Genomic DNA, 17601 nt, shown 5'->3' on the forward strand with positions numbered 1-17601 from the left:
CTCTTTCCCAAATTTCACCAGGACTCGAAGTTTCCGTGTTTTGTGCAGGACCTGACCGCCGCCTTTACAACGTGTCTCAACTCCTACAAACTTCGTTGACCGTCCCAACTTTCCTCCTAACACTAGCTCCTCGGGTCTCTGCTGAACGGAAATGCACTTCCTGTAAGATGGCCGCCCCCTTGGTGCTCCTCCGTCGTGGTTCACGGGCGCCGCCATCTCTCTCGTGTTGCCCAAAAGACAAAATAGAATCCAGCTGGCGCCGCCACGGCCTTGGATAGGGCCCAGCCTCTAAAAAATTATTCAGCCTAGAGCTTCTGACCGACAACGAAGCGGGAAAGGGAAGGAGGTGTCCAAAAGTGATTTCAATTCTTCCCGCTCTGAGCCGTAGCCTCCATCATGACCGTTTCCTCCCCGCTCGCTGAGATGGGCGTGGCCACGTTACGTCATAGAGCTGGTCGTGGTACCCGAACTCCAACACACCGAAAAGCTCTGAGGTCGGGCAGGGCCGGAGGCGTACCTAGCGACAGCCAGAGAGGGGATTTGGGCGCGACAGCGGAGGAGTGGGAATCATTTTGGAAGTGAATTCAGTCTTTGGCAGCTGGCGGGAACCTTGAGAATCTCAGCAGCAGGTGGGTCGGGGTCTGCACGTGGGTCCGGAGTGAGGGGCCTGTGAGGCCAGTGAAAGGCCTTCTGGGGGTGTCTTTAGGTTCAGTCACTGGGGAGGCTTGGCTTCAGTAATAGGCCCTTTGGCGGTCAGTGTTATTAAATGTATGTATGAAGAGAGAAACGACCGAGGCTCTGACTGAGGGTTTTTGTTGATGTGGGTATTTTGAAACCCAGCGCTCCTAAAATTGAGTTCCCCCGCTGACTTTATATTTAACCTCTCTATCCCAAACTTTACTCTTTTTCTTCTCTCACCCGTGTTCCCCTCAGGATTGAGGAGTATGAAAGAAAGGGGGGGATTGAAACAGCAGGACCCTGAAGTACCTCTTGGGTACAAAAGCCCCTCTGTGTCACCCCCTTTCTAGCTTGTAGAAAAAGGCTTTGGTCTCTTGGGGTATCGCTGAGTTCCAAAGATCAGACTAATTAGGGAAGTAAGGGAACATAGAAGCAGGAAAAAGCAGACAAGAAACAATAGTTCACAGAGTCCTAGTTCCTCCTCAAAGGATGTGCATAACGATCTGATGCATACCTTTAAGTTGTTCTGCAGAAACTAAGACACCTTCCAGGGTGGAGGGTGGTGACTACTTGCTGAGCATAAGCATGTAGACCTCAGACTGGTTGGAACCAGAAAGTTGATTAAGGTTCCTGAAACACTCTGTTACCTCACCAACAACCAATCGGAAGAAAGTCATCCCTCACCTGCATCCCTCACCACAAACGTTGCCTTTAAAAACCCTTCCCTGAGGGCTTCCCTGGTGGCTCAGTGGTTCAGAGTCCACCTGCCGATGCAGGGGACACGGGTTCGTGCCCCGGTCCGGAAGATCCCACATGCCGCGGAGCGGCTGGGCCCGTGAGCCATGGCCACTGAGCCTGCGCGTCCGGAGCCTGTGCTCCGCAGCGGGAGAGGCCACAACAGTGAGAGGCCCGAGTACCGCAAAAAACAAAACAAAACAAAAAACCCTTCCCTGAAAGCCATCAGGGAGTTGAGTCTTTCAAGCCTGAGCTGCCAGTTCTCCTTGCTGGGACCTGTAGTAAACGCTGGACTGTCCTTCATACCAATGCGGTGTCAGTAAATTGGCTTTGCTGCTCAGCGGGTGAGCTGACCCAAGTTTGGTAGCAATTTCTGTTCGTGAAGCTCAGTGATTAAGACCTGGAGTGGTAGGTGTAGATCAGTGAATTCGATGTCTCATGCAGGTCTGCGATTCACTGTAGGGCTCAGACGTGGAGAAGCCTGGGATGGGGGACGGGTGCTAATGAATGGTGGTTTCTGGTTCAGATTTCAGATTTAACTTGGAGTCATTTTTTGTTGTTGTTTTGTGGGGGAGGCTAGTGCATGTGGAGAGGCATGAGGCTGGCGGTTTGGAGACCCAGGGTCCCTGGAGAATAGGTAGGTTGAGGTTCAGATGGCAATTCCTGGGCACAGACTTGATGATAGATTCATTCAACTGATCCAAATCCAGTTCACTCCTTCAAGTCCATACCTTCATCAAGGCACTAATTAAAAACTCTTTTGTCGGACTTCCCTGGTGGTGCGGTGGTTGATGAGAGTCCGCCTACTGATGCAGGGGACGCAGGTTCGTGCCCCGGCTCGGGAAGATCTCACATGCCGCGGAGCGGCTGGGCCCATGAGCCATGGCCTCTGAGCCTGCGCGTCTGGAGCCTGTGCTCCGCAACGGGAGAGGTCACAACAGTGAGAGGCCAGCGTACAGCAAAAAAAAAAACCCAACTCTTTTGTCTTGCCACATAAACACTCTTGTCATTGTCTTCCCAACCAAAAATGTAGTTAGATATGATCTGGTGGTGTGTTATAAAAGATACGTTTTATTCTTCTTGCCTCCAATTTTACTCCACAGTTTTCTTGGATATGTCCTTTCAGGTTCATGCTACACAAGTGAAAACATCTGCTACCTGAAACGCTGATCTCCAGTGCAAACCACTGTGTATGTTTAATATTTTTTTGTTACCTTTGCATTTGGAATGACCTGTATAACAGATATAATTTGGTTTTATCACTTCATTTCTAATTATAAACACTTCCATCATATAAAAGGATTACAGATTTTCTTAATGGCTGCAGTAGTGTCACATCAGGTGGGTGAACCAGTGACGAGGTTACTAGAGTCGCATTAAATGTACGTATACATTAATTTGGATAGGCTAGACATATATCTGTACTTTTCTGCAACATGTTATGATTCTATGCTTATCCAGGTTCTCTCACCCGCCCACAGGATTTGTTGCCATTTACTACTGAATAATTCAGAGTGTTCATTTATATTGGCTTTTTAGTTTGAAGGTTTTTCTTGGGTTTTTTTCCTGGGTGTGCAGGGTTTTGTTTCTATTTTGATTAACGTGTTGATTTTCTCATTACTATTGATTTCTAGTTGTGTTGCATTGTGGTCAAGGAATAAGCCTCTTTGATATTGACTTGTGGAACTTATGAAAATTTCTTTCTATGGCCTACTTTGCTCTGTAAAGCTTTATTGTTTTATATTTACACATAGGTGTATTTCTGGAAAGGCAGGTGGCCCTTCTAGGGCAACACGAGTGATTCCATAAAGTGAATGGGTGCAATGCCAAGAAATCATCAGCAGGGACATGAGGGCTCATGGACAAGGAGTCATGAAACTGGGATGTGGCCAAGATGTGGCATTCATGTTCTCCTTCCGCATGAAGTTTTTTTTTTATTTTTTTGCGGTACGCGGGCCTCTCACTGCTGTGGCCTCTCCCGCTGCGGAGCACAGGCTCCGGACGCGCAGCCTCAGTGGCCATGGCTCACGGGCCCAGCCGCTCTGCGGCATGTGGGATCTTCCCGGACCGGGGCACGAACCCACGTCCCCCGCGTCGGCAGGCGGACTCTCAATCACTGCGCCACCAGGGAAGCCCTATGTTGTGGGTTTTTAAACAAAAGAAAACTCTTAAGTGTTGGGATTTGATGTTAGAGGATGCCTATATTAGTTTTTTATATATATATATATAAGTTTATTTATTTTTGGCTGTGATGGGTCTTTGTTGCTGCGCGAGGGCTTTCTCTAGTTGCGGTGCGCGAGCTTCTCGAGGTGGCTCTTCTTGTTGCGGAGCACGGGCTCTAGTCATGTGGGCTCAGTAGTTGTAGCTCATGGGCTTAGTTGCTCTGCGGCATGTGGGATCTTTCCAGACCACGGCTTGAACACATGTCCCCTGTGTTGGCAGGCGGATTCTTAACCACTGCACCACCAGGGAAGCCCCCATATTAGTTTTCTGTTAGTTCTGTGATAAAGTAACATAAATTAGTGGCTTAAACAACACAAGTCTATTATCTTACAGTTCTATGGGTTAGAAGGTCAACATGGATCTTACGGGGCTAAAATCAAGGTCTCAGCAGGACTGCGTTATTTTCTAGAGGCTCTAGGGGGAGAATCTGTTTGTCTTTTCCAGCTTCTAGAGGCTGCCCACACTCCTTGGCTCCTGTTTCCCTTTCCCCCCATCTCCAAAGCCAACAATGGTGTGTAGAGTTCTTGTCACATCACATCTCTCTCTGGTCTCTTCTGCTTTCTTCCATGTATAAGGATCCTTGTGATTACATTGGGCCTACCTGAATAATCCAGGAAATCTATTTTTAGGTCATCTGATTAGCAACTGTAATTTCATTAGCAGCCTCAGTTCCCCTTTGCCTTGTGATGTAACATATTCACAGCTTCCAGGGATTAGAACGTGGATATCTTTGTGAGGGCCATGATTCCACCTACTGCAGCACCTTTACTGCAGGATGCCACCGCAATAAATAAATAAATTTATATAAAAACAAAAACTAATATAGGCGTCCTCTAACATCAAATCCCAACCGACAAGGTGTATGGCTGAGGGGAATGCACAAATTAAAGCAAATTTGCTTTTGAGTCCTTAGAATCAAGTGAAGTAAGGAGAAGGAAGTTCCAGAACCAGGAAAGCATCACTTCTGGGGTTGCCATTAATTTGAGATGTGAGAGCTATGACCAGAATTTGAGTGACAATCTAGAAAAGTAAAAAAAAGAAGAATCCCAGTTCCAGTCATTTTCTAAGAACAGAAGAAAATGACCAAGGTCCAGGTGAGTTTTACATATTTATTTATTCCCCCCTTTTCTGTTGTATTTGTAGAGACTTATACAAATTGACTTGATGAATTGGAAAATGACACATTGATAAGAGCCTGGATCTGAAGACAAATAAATATCAACCGTAATGTTGATGTCACGGTAAACTAGGAACGGTGGGAATGCAGGTCAGAGATTCTGCTCAGAATTGTGAAGTCAGAATATTAATAAAAAACTGTAAGACCTGAGGGCTTATTTATGTTGAGCTACCAGATTATCTCCAATAATTTTGGTAGCCAGTGACAGCAAGGGAAACACAAAACATTACAGGATTCGTGTTTTTGTACAGAGAAAGTAGATCATTTCCTCAGAAAAGTAAGTATTTCCTGGTACTGAAGTTTTAATAAATTTCTTGATGACTTTTCCTGCAGGGTGCAGTGGCCTCAATGGCAGCCTTCTGGTATATGCAAGAAGAGGTTCCTATTTCTCTGTTTCATGTGTGTGTGTTTTTACACTTTTTTATGGGGGCATAACATACATATAGTAAAGTGAATTTTTACACAGTTGTACACCTGTGGTTGTTTCTTATAGGGTTCCTTCAATACCCTTCTGGTATTCTGGCTTTCTTCAGATATAAAAATCTAGATTTATCTAGACAAATGGATGGTTTAAATGGCCTCTCAAGCCATTTTTGCTGAATTGGATTCCGGGTACAGACCTACCAGCAGAGTTTAAAATCACATTCTCTGCTAAAGACTTGGGATGTAGGGATCCATGATGTTGTCTTTGTCACTGCATCCCAGGCTTAGAAATGTAGTATTCTTCCTGAATTATTCGTCGTCAGTTTTTATCTACCTCCTTGTATTAGTTTCCTGTGGGTGCCATAATACATTACCGCAAAGTAGGAGGCTAGAACGACAGAAGTGTATGTCCTCACAGTTCTGGAGCCCAGAAGTCTGAAATCAGGTTGTCAGTGAGGCTGTGCTCCCTCCAGAGCTCCTGTCCCTTGCCTCGTCCAGCTTTTGGTGGCTGTCTGCGTTCTGTGGCTTGTGGCCTTATCATTCCAATCTCTGTCTCTGTCTTCACGTTACCTCCCCCTCTTCTGTTTGTCTGTCTCATTCTGTCTGTCTCTTATAAAAACACTTGTCATTGGGTTTAGTGCCCACCCAGACTATCTGGGACTATCTTCTCATTTTAAGATCTTTAATTACTATATCTGCAAAGACCCTTTATCCAGACAAGGTAAAATTTACAGGTTGGGGATTAGGAAGTGGACATATCTTTTAGGAGGCCACCATCCAACCTGCTACCTTCCACTTTTATCATCTTTTGATGTTATCAAATGAGTCATATACAAATCATTTGTTTGTGAAATATACAAAAACTATATGGAAATAAATAGAGCAGAAAAAGAAAGTGGCCCTGTCAAACCCTTCTCTACTCATCACTTAGGAGAGAAATAATTCTGTTTTTATTAACACTTATATGCACGTAGATATACATACATTATGTATACTTATGTGCATATACACATATTTTTTGTGAAAATATTTTTGGATTACTGAGATCATAATAAACACATTACTTGCTTTATTCCTATAGCAACCTGCCCTGGAGAGCATTCCATTCAAGTTTTTTTTTTTTTTTTTTTTTGCGGTACGTGGGCCTCTCACTGTTGTGGCCTCTCCCGTTGTGGAGCACAGGCTCCGAGGCCATGGCTCACGGGCCTAGCCACTCCACGGCATGTGGGATCTTCCCGGACTGGGGCACGAACCCGTGACCCCTGCATCGGCAGGCAGACTCTCAACCACTGCGCCAACCAGGGAAGCCCCTCCATTCAAGTATTTATGTATCTATTTCATTGCATTTAGGTTTGCATGATATTTCCTAGCATGTATATGCCTTAATTTATGTACCCTGTTTATATAAAGGTACTTTTTTTTTTTTGGCCCACTGTGCAGCATGTGGGATCTTCGTTCCCTGCAGTGGAAGCATGGAGTCTTAACCACTGGATTGCCAGGGAAGTCCCTAAAAGTACATTTTAGCCATAAAATTTCTTCACAATACACATTCTGAATATGTGTGAAATTTTTTTAGGTTAGATTCCTAAAAGGGAAATCTATGAGTCAAATGGTACCTGGACTTAAATTTTTCATTTTTGCTACAAAATTGCCCTTTTTTAAAGTCTTCAGCACTTCCTCTCAGAGTTTATGAAAGTCTCTGTTTTTCCCACATTCTTGCTATTATTTAATATTGTATCCATTTTTAAATCTTACAAATCTGAAATATAAAAGCTATATTATTTTTTGAAGGTTGTAGTGCCTAGTGTTTAGTTTTTTTAATTTATTTTATTTTGTTATTTTATTTTATTTATTTATTGTTTCCGGCTGCTTTGGGTCTTCATTGCTGCACGTGGGCTTTTCTCTGGTTGTGGCGAGCGGGGGCTACTCTTCGTTGTGGTTCACGTGCTTCTCATTGTGGTGGCTTCTCGTTGCGGAGCACGGGATCTAGGCATGCAGGCTTCACTAGTTGTGGCAGGTGGGCTCAGTAGTTGTGACTTGTGGGCTCTAGAGCACAGGCTCAGTAGTTGTGGTGCATGGGCTTAACTGCTCCGTGGCATGTGGGATCTTCCAGGACCAGGGCTTGAACCCGTGTCCCCTGCACTGACGGGCGGATTCTCAATGACTGTGCCACCACGTGAAGCCCCTAGTGTTTAGTTTAAGAGCACAAATTCTGTGGTCAGATTCACTCATTCATATCTTGCCTTGGTCTATAATTACCTGCTTGATCTTAGTCTGGCTATTTAATCTCTCTGCAGTCCTTTCTTCATCTGAAAAATGGGAATTATAATAGGATTTACATGAAAGGGTTATTCTGAAGATTAAATAGGTTAATGTATATCGGAGTTTTTCAGCCTCAGCACTATTGACTTTTTTGACTGAACAACAAATTCTTTGTTGAGGGGATACCACAGGATTATAGAATATTTAACAGTTTCCCTGGTCAGTACCCATTGGATGTCAGTATCACCCTCCCACTCCCAAGTTGTGATAACCTAAAATGTCATATGTCTGCTGTTGTAAAATAATTGTTGGCCGGTTGAGAACCACTGATCTATGTATATATGTATATACATATGTAGGACATATCTTAGAACATTGCCTGTTATTTAATAAGTGCTATCAGGGCTTCCCTGGTGGCGCAGTGGTTGAGAGTCCGCCTGCCGATGCAGGGGACACGGGTTCGTGCCCCGGTCCGGGAAGATCCTACATGCCACAGAGTGGCTAGACCTGTGAGCCATGGCTGATGAGCCTGTGTGTCCGGAGCCTGTGCTCCACAACGGGAGAGGCCACAACAGTGAGAGGCCCGCGTACCGCAAAAAAAAAAAAAAAAAAAAATGTGCTATTAGAATTAGTTTTACTATTATTTTTACTTGCATTATTATCAGTGACTTTGAACATATTTTAATGCATTTATTAACTGTTTGTATTCTGTGAATTGCCTAATCAAATCCTTTGTGCTGATTTTGATTTTTCTGATCTCCAAAATAAAAAATAGGTTTCAGGGATATTAGTCTTTATCTGTTTTTTGCAAGACATTTTCTAGTTGGTATTGTTAGTGTGCTAGTTCATGTGAATAGTAAACTACTCATTTCTACATATTGATTTATCACAGTCTATCTTCAAGTAATATTATACCACTTCATTCATAGTATAAGAACCTTAAAAGAGTGTGCTTCCATTTCTTCTCTACCAGCCTTTGTGCTAATGTTGTGCTACATTTTACTTCTGTGTATTTTAGAAATCCCACAGTACATTATTATCATTGCTTTAAACAATCAGTTATCTTCTAAAGGTATATAAAAAATAAGATTTTATAATACTCACAGGTTTTTCATTTCTGCAGCCCTTCATTCATTTGGGTAGATCCAGATTTCTATCTGAAGGACATCCTTTAACATTTTTGCTAGTACATGTATGCCACTGCTGACTTGCTTTAGCTTTTGCATACCTGTAGAAGGTTTCATTTTGCCTTCTTTTTTTTTTTTTTTTTTTTTTTTTTTGCGGTATGCGGGCCTCTCACTGTTGTGGCCTCTCCTGGTGTGGGGCACAGGCTCCAGAGGCGCAGGTTCAGCGGCCATGGCTCATGGGCCCAGCCGCTTTGCGGCATGTGGGATCCTCCTGGACCGGGACACGAACCCACGTCCCCTGCATTGGCAGGCGGACTCTCAACCACTGCGCCACCAGGGAAGCCCCTTGCCTTCATTTTTGAAATATATTTTCACTGGGAATTCAAGGTTGACAGTTTTCTTCTTTCAATCCTGTAAAGATGTTTTTCCATTGTCTTCTGACTTGCACTGTTTACAGGAGAAGTCTGTGTTTATCTGCGCTGTTCTTGTACCTGTAGTAAATTTGTTTTCTCTGGCTGTTTTAAAATGTTTCTCTTTAGGTCTTTTTTCAGTTTCATGCTGAATAGTTTCTATTGCTGTATCTTCAAGTTCACTAATCTTTTCTTCTGCAGTGTCTAGTCTGTTATTGATCACATCCAACGAGTATATTGTTCATCTCAGACATTTTTAGAGTTGGAATTGGGTCTATTTGATATCTTCCATATTACTCCATATCACGTTCATGTTTTCCTCCACCTTTTTAAACATATGTATGTATAATATGTATTTTACTATCCTTATCTACTAATTTTATTATGTATGTCATTTCTGGTTTTGTTTCTGTTGATGATCTTTTCTCTTTGTATGAGTCATATTTTCTGTCTTTGCATATCTGGTAATTTTTATTGAATACCAGGCATTATAAACTTTTCATTGTTGAGTGATAGACTTTTATTCCTTTAAATATTTTTCAGTTTTATTTTTAAATATTTTAAATATTTATTAAATATTATTCAGTTTTATTCTGGGATACAGAATAAAATTTACAGAATAAATAAATAAATAAACACAGAATAAAATTTACTATACCTATGTTTTTCAACGAGAAGGAGGCTGTGGGTACTGTCATATGCTTTACAGGATATATAGCACCCTTGGTCCCTGACCATTAAATACAGTAGGCACCTGGTCAGTGTGACAATCTGAAACATTCTCACAAATTTTCATATCCATCTTTGGTTTTTTAAAAATTTATTTATTTATTTTGCCTGTGTTGGGTCTTTGTTGCTGCGCGAGGGCTTTCTCTAGTTGTGGCAAGCGAGGACTACTCTTTGTTGTGGTGCATGGGCTTCTCATTGCAGTGGCTTCTCTTGTTGTGGAGCATGGGCTCTAGGCATGTGGGGTTCAGTAGTTGTGGCTTGCAGGCTTAGTTGCTCTGCAGCATGTGAGACCTTCCCCAACCAGGGTTCATGCCTGTGTCCCCTGCATTGGCAGGCAGATTCTTAACCAGGGAAGTCCCATATCCCTCTTTGATATGACATCTAAAGTTGGAACAAGACAAGGGTGTCCAGTGACACCACACTCTTTGGAAATATTAGTCAAGAAAAGAGATAAAAGAGATATAAATTTGGAGAAGAGGATTTAAAATTTTCCATACAGATAATTTGGCTGCATACTTGGAAAAATCTGAGAATCACTACAAGCTTATTAGAAACAATAGGAGAAATCCATATATAATATTAAGATATACTAATAAGTATAACATTCTTTTTTTTATAGAAATAAGTTTTAATTTTCTGAAGTAAAAAAACTTAACAAGATTTAGTTGATAACCTAGTTACCTCATACAGCACTTTTTTTCCTTTAAAATACTCAAATACTCTTGCATTGCATTCTTTAGAAAACAGACCAGAAGATACTTGCATTTAACAAGTTCTGTGAAGAACATTCAACCACATCCATGTTTTTCATGATACTGGAAATACTGTTATATGTCAATTTAACCTATCTCTTAGAAGAAAAACTAAGACAATTGAAATAACTAGTTTTCTAATCTTTAGTTCTGTTTCCACAAATAAAACCTATCACTTTTCACAATGAGAAAGCCAAAAATAATATACAAACCAAAAGAGCTAACCTGAAATCACTTATCCCCTTTATCAAGATAATAGGTTAAGTGCAGATCAACAAAACAAGAATAGTTACTGTTTTTTTAACCATTTAACTAACTCTGGCTCAAAGTTAATAAATAACAGCTATGTACAACCCGTAAATGTATATAAATTCCATATCACATCTTCCCTATTTTGTAAGGAAAGAAAATAGTTTTAATGTGTAAGAGGAAGAATAGTAAAACATATTACTAAAAGGCAATTTTGCCACTGTCACTGCTCAAGAAGTATACCAGTAACCTTCTGGCAAACAGCTGCTGCCCATGCCCCAAAACGTGAGATTAGGTGATTCTAAGTAAGCATGAGGAAAAAAATTACAACATTTTTTGTCCCTATTCATAATGCTCTCCCAGCCCCAGAAAATCAGGTTAAATGGATTTTGCAGAGCATTTCTACCTAGTCTAACAACTTAATGTAAACAAAAAGCAACATTCATTTTTAAGTAAAAATCATAACACTGATTTTGAAACTGAATGGGATTCTCATCATATAAGACAGTAAGCTAAACAGCAAATTCTTGTGTAGAGACAATTATTTACCATAATCAATTCAAGTCTAACTAGAAGTTCTCAAATTACTTATTTTCAACTCAAGTAAAGACAATTAGGCTACTGCAGTCAGTTCCTCGTCTGTGTCGGTTGATTCATCTTTCAGTTCCAATTCTCCTAAATCTCTGTCTACAGCTGTCACAGTTTTCTTCTTACACTTCTTAGGCACTGCATCATTAGCACAGATTTTTCTCATTTTAATGTTTGGCAGTTTCTTCAGATCAAAATCCCATTCCCTGCATTTAAAATGTCTGGAATCTTGGGCTTCCCTGGTGGCACAGTGGTTGAGAGTCCACCTGCCAATGCAGGGGACATGGGTTCGTGCCCCGGTCCAGGAAGATCCCACATGCCACGGAGCAGCTGGGCCCGTGAGCCATGGCTGCTGTGCCTGCGTGTCCAGAGCCTGTGCTCCGCAACGGGAGAGGCCACAGCAGTGAGAGGCCCGCGTACTGCCAAAAAAAAAAATAATGATAATAAAATAAAATGAAATGTCTGGAATCTCAAGGCCGCAGCTCCCTGTACTGCTGCCGCTTTCGCTCCATTGTCTGCTTGATGACCTCCTCGGGAGAAGTGCTGCCTGCCCTGCCTGTCCTTGATGCTGCTGTGTAACTCAATCTGCTCCAGCTCACTGCTGAACTGATTTAAATACCTTTCAGCTAATTCACAAGCGTCTCTCTTTGAATATTCTACGTTTTGGGGATCAAGATAATTTTGAAACCGCTGCAGTTTTTCACAAATAAGGTTGAGATGCAACGCCTTTTCATTCTTCAGTTTTTCCTTTTTTTCTAGTTTGTGGGCCTCTCTTGTAATTTGAGCTGCTTTTCTACTATATGGATGGATGACTTTTTTTTTTCTTGTCCTACACTTTTTCCCTTTGGTGCTTTAGGCATGGCGACGTCCTTGTGGCCTGGGACCTCCAGATCTCCAGCTCCACGCTGTGGGACCTCAGGGTCTGCGGCGGCAGCAGCTCACGAAGCAACTCCCAGTATAACATTCGATTGAAAGTTATTTCACTTGGCACTTTGAAAATACTATTTCATTCTTTTTCAGGCTTCCATCACTTCTGTTGAGAACTTAGAGGCGATAAATCATATTTGTTCTTTGGTTAGGTGTATGTCATTTCCCTTTGGATATTTTTGAATTTTCACTTTGAGTTTTGGTGTTCTGCAGTTTTACTTCCATGTGTCTAGGAGTGGATCTCTTTTTCCTGATCCTGCTTGAAATTGTGGGGTTGTCTCATCCTGAGGTTGTGTGTCTTTTACCAGCTCTAAAATATTCTCTGCCCTTACCTCTTTGGTTATTACCTTCCCTCAAGTTTTCTGTTCTTCCCTCAGACTCAGAATAGGTGTAAATTCAACATTCTCACTCTACCCTTCATATCTCTCAACCTCGCTTTTGGATTTTCCATCATTGTCTTTTGCACTTCAGATCTGTTGTCTAGTTCACCATTCTCTCTATGTCATGTCAAATTGGTAGTCAATCTATAAATTGAAATTCCTAATTTCAATTACTGTATTTCTTGTTTTGAGAATTCATCTTTGTTTCTTCAAGTTAGCCCACTCATCTTTAAGACTCTGTTATGCCTTTGCACATATTAAACATTGTTTATATTCAGTGTCTTACAATAGCATCATCAGGTTTTTCATGTTTAATTCTAGTGCTTATTGTTTCTGTTTAACTTGTGCACAGTGAAGGCTTCTTGAGAGCAAGAATACATGTGTTTGTTTTGATATCACCTGCATGTAGTTCAGTGCACGCACATATGCACACAGATGGCAGATCTATCAAGGTTAACAAGAGGTTTTAATGACCACGTTTCAGAAAACCTTCTGAATTACTGAGGGGGTGGGTGGCTGAATCACAGCAGCAGGATATCTGTATAAGACTTTCCATTCTTCCACACAATATCATGTAAATCACCTATATAGATACAGCCTACACAGTAGAAATGATTAGAGTAGACTTCTGTACTTCTCTTCCAAACCATCAAATGATCACCCCAGATTAAAGAAGAATTCATTACTACAGGAATCATTATTATTTGAAGATGTAGCTGTGGAGTTCACCCGGGAGGAGTGGAGGCTACTAGACCCCGCTCAGAAGGACCTGTACCAGGATGTGATGCTAGAAAACTATAGCAACCTGCTGTCCGTGGGTAAGAACTGCTTCCCTGTGCCACTCGGGGTGCCCGATCAGCAGTCTTTCCTTTCTCAGTTGTGCGGTGATTTGGGGGCAGGTATCTGAAGTGTGAAGAATGTAAGAGAGATTGTCAAACTTTTTCTGCGAAGGGCCAGATAGTAAGTACTGCAGGCTGTTTGGGCTACCTACTGTCTCTATAATTATATTCTGGTTTTTTAAAATAACACTTATTTTATTTTATTTGTTTTTTCAGCACACACATATTTTTATTTATCAATTACATAAGTATTCTACTAAATTTATTATATGCACTGTAAAATATACTTAAAAATAGAAACGTCAAAAGGATGAAACATCAGTGAGATAAATATTTTTAAGTGGTTTTCATTTTTAAAATTTCATGGTACAAAACACTTTTGCTATCATGTGTTAGAAGTTTGCCTTCACTTTTCGAATACTCTGTTTTGTAAGAGCACCTTATTCTGAATTAATAATGCTTTTAAAATGTAAATAAATGCCTTAGTTACAGCCACGGACCATAGTTTGCTGGCCCCTACATAAGACTTGAATTTTATAAGTGACAGATTCTCCGTCTCCTCTCAGGCCTCAGATAGAGGGAGGAGTATGTTTTCCCTACTCCAAGGGGAAAACTCTTTTCCAAGGTACCGTCACACAACCTATAAAAGGTATCATTTAACAATGTTTAGATCTCACGCCCAAAGACATTTTCCTAAATATTCTGTTATCTTCCGCGAATAGGGTATCAAAGTCCCAAACCAATTCATATCTTCAGGTTGAAGCAAAGAGACAAACCATGGTTAGAAAAGGAAAACATCCACGGTCAGAACTTTCCAGGTAAGTGAATGAGAAACATCCAGGTAGAAAAGAAGTAAATTCCTAGATTGGTGGAGGCCTCACACCTTTGAAGTAGTGTTGAAGTGACTCATCTTCCGGTTTCTAACCTTTTGACAGTATCTAAACAGAGCCCCTGAGTATTACTCTCCTATGTTAACATTCATTGCTTAAGCATTTAGAGGAAAATACTCCTGTGTTCTCACCCCTGGATTTGATACTGATTTATTTCATGTAGGATCTTGATTTGTTTTGCTTAGATGTTTTTCTTTCTGAGGATTCTCAAATTTTTCGCTTCTTCATTGACTGCCATAGTATCACTGCTTGTTCCTTCCTCTTCCCTTGCTTTGAAAATTCAGTCTGCCACGCCTCTGTGCAAAGAGAGAACTTCCAATTCACCATCGTCTTCTGACTACTGAGCCTTGGGTAATATTGATTTCCTTCCTAACATTCAGCCCCACCCAGGGTGCTGTGTTCCCATGGTAACCTGGTCTTTTAATGTGCATCTGTCTGTTTCCTTATTCTGACTGGGCAAATATGAGCTAAAGCAAATGTAGCAAAACGTTAACTATAGAATCAAAGAGGTGGATATATGGCTGTTCACTGTGTAATTCTTTCAATTTGTTTGTCTGTTTGAAAATTTTTGTAGTAAAATGGTAAGGGAAGAGCTATAAGTATTGTAATTTTCGGAGTGAATTGTGCCTCCCACACACACTGAAATAAAGGAATTCACTCAAATAAAAAAACAAAAACAGAAAATTCACAATCTTAGACCCCACCTGAAATCAAACCATAAACCTCATGCATACTTTGCTGATTTCTCTGTATATTTGCTGGATCAGGTATTTATCTTGATTCATCTTAGTTACTCTCAGTTTAATTTCCCGAGTCTAAACAATTCTAGTTATAACCCTACTACCAACTATGGGATATTTAAATCCCTCTGTGATCAAGGGACTGCAAGATACAACGTGATGCTTACATAGAATTTTCTTTCCATTCCCTAAATTCAAAGTCAGCTTCATTTAAACCAGTCTCTACAATGCCCGCCACACATATTGTTTCATTGATTCATTCCCTCAACAAGTATTTTTAATGCCTAATACACGGTGCTATGTAGTGTGCTTTATATTATGTGGCTACAGCAGAGAATAAAAGGGACTAAGTTATTACTCTCACAGAACTTGCATTCTAAGTGGGGGAGGTACACAAGAAATATACAAATTTTTCTGGTGGTAATTAGAACCATGGAGAACAATGTAGGAGGTGGTGAATGTCAAGCAATAGGAGGGCCTGATGTTTTATACACAACGGACAGGGAATGCCTCTCTGCTCTACTAGGGTGGCTGAGTGGAGTGAGGGATGATCCATGGGTAGGCCTGGGAAAAGTGTACCAGCAGTGGTGGTCCTGAGGCAGAGGTGTACCTGGCGTGTTTGAGGACTGTCCAGGAAGCCTGTGTGGGGAGAGCAGAGCGATCAAGAGTGGAAGTGATACTCATGAGGTGAGAAAGGGGCCCACACGATGCAGGCCACTGTAGGCCATTTTAAGGACTTAGGATTTTTTTTTTCAGAATGACAGTTATTGAATGGTTTGGGGCAGAAGAGTGACATGATCTGGCTTATGCTTTGGGGTTTTTGTTTGTTTGTTTTGGCCACGCTGCACAGCTTGTGGGTTCAGTCCCCCGACCAGGGATTGAACCCAGCCCTGGCAGTGAAAGTGCCGAGTCCTAACCACTGGACTGCCAGGGAATTCCCTCTCTGGGAATTTCTATACAGGCACAGCTCATTTTATTGTGCTTTGCTTTATTGTACTTCGCAGATAGTGTGTTTTTTGCAACTGAAGGTTTGTGGGGAATTCCTTGGTGGTCCAGTGGTTAGGACTTTGCACTTCCACCACAGGGGGCACGGGTTTGATCCCTGGTCGGGGAAGTAAGGTCCCACAAGCCTCGTGGTGCAACCAAACCAAACCAAACCAAACAAAACAAATTGAAGGTTTGTAGCAGCCCCGTGTCAAGCAAGTCTTTCAGCACCATTTTTCCCAACAGCGTTTGCTCGCTTTGTGTCTGCATCACATTTTCGTAATTCTCTCTATATTTCAAACTTTTATTATTATTATATTTGTTATGGTGATTTGTAATCAGTGATCTTGGATGTTACCTCTATGACTTGCTGAAGGCTCAGATGATGGTTAGCATTTTTTAGTGAGAAAGTATTTTTAAATTAAGTGTACACTGTGTACACTATGTTCACTGTTTTAGACATAATGCTATTGCACACTTAATAGACTACAGTATTGTGGAAACATAACTTTTTTTTTTTCTTTTTTTTTTTTGCGGCACTCGGGCCTCTCACTGTTGTGGCCTCTCCCGTTGCAGAGCACAGGCTCCAGACGTGCAGGCTCAGTGGCCATGGCTCACGGGCCTAGCTGCTCCACGGCACGTGGGATCTTCCCAGACCGGGGCACGAACCCGTGTCCCCTGCATTGGCAGGCGGACACTCAACCACTGTGCCACCGGGGAAGCCCTAAACATAACTTTTATATGCACTGGGAAACAAAAAAGTTCACGTAACTAGCTTTATTGCACTGTTTGTTTTATCGTGGTGGTCTGGAACTGAACCTGGAATATCTCCAAGGTATGCCTGTACAGATAATCCCAAATTTGTCCTCTAGCCAAAGTCTTCTCCAAATTCCTCTCTCCAGTTGAGTTCTTCATGTCTGCATCAAGATATCCATCTCAAAATGTTTATGTCAAAATACACACCTGATTGTCCCACATTCAAAACCTGTCTCCCTGATGTTCCTCAACAACTTAGCTGGTACGTCTAGTCATTTAAGCCAAACACCTAGGGAAAACCCTTGATTCCTTCCTTTTACTTACATTGAATTCAACACTGAATGTTGTTTTTTCCTTCTCCTAGATGTACCTTGAGTTCATCTGCTTCTCCACATGTACACTATTGTTGGTCCACATCAAGCCACCATTATCTCTTCCCTGGATTACTTCCTTAACTTCCTCTCTCCTACACTCCTTCCCCTTCCATCACTATCTATGTAGCAGTCAGCAACCTCTTGGAAATATAAATCAGAACCCCCCCACCTTCTCACAACTTCCAGTGGCTTGCCACTAGTCTTAGCGTCAAATTCAGATTCTTCCTACCAGACCTACGTGATATGCCTTCTGTCTACCTTTTGAACTTCAGTGCTTCCTTCTCCCTATATAGCTATTCCACTCAGGGCCTATTGGCTACCTTTCTATTTTTTTTTTTTTTTTTTTTTTTTTTTTTTT

General features: G+C 41.6%; 2 protein-coding genes across 2 annotated transcripts in view; both read left to right on the forward strand.

Moving 5' to 3' along the window:
- The window catches only part of LOC103083215 (zinc finger protein 350-like), a 10863-nt gene extending 10585 nt beyond the window's left edge, over positions 1-278 (forward strand). Inside the window, exon 6 of the mRNA XM_007455895.1 lies at positions 22-278. Within this exon, the coding sequence (XP_007455957.1) occupies positions 22-278 (257 nt within the window). The remainder of the gene's footprint in view (positions 1-21) is intronic.
- Positions 279-396: 118 nt separating this feature from the next.
- LOC103083492 (zinc finger protein 350-like) overlaps positions 397-17601 on the forward strand; it is a 19669-nt gene continuing 2464 nt past the window's right edge. Inside the window, exons 1-4 of the mRNA XM_007455896.1 lie at positions 397-578; positions 12210-12308; positions 13327-13478; positions 14222-14317. Of these exons, the coding sequence (XP_007455958.1) occupies positions 397-578; positions 12210-12308; positions 13327-13478; positions 14222-14317 (529 nt within the window). The remainder of the gene's footprint in view (positions 579-12209; positions 12309-13326; positions 13479-14221; positions 14318-17601) is intronic.

The sequence above is a fragment of the Lipotes vexillifer genome, unplaced genomic scaffold (assembly GCF_000442215.2).
Source record: "Lipotes vexillifer unplaced genomic scaffold, Lipotes_vexillifer_v1.1 scaffold1665, whole genome shotgun sequence".
In the NCBI taxonomy this organism is placed as follows: Eukaryota; Metazoa; Chordata; class Mammalia; order Artiodactyla; family Lipotidae; genus Lipotes; species Lipotes vexillifer.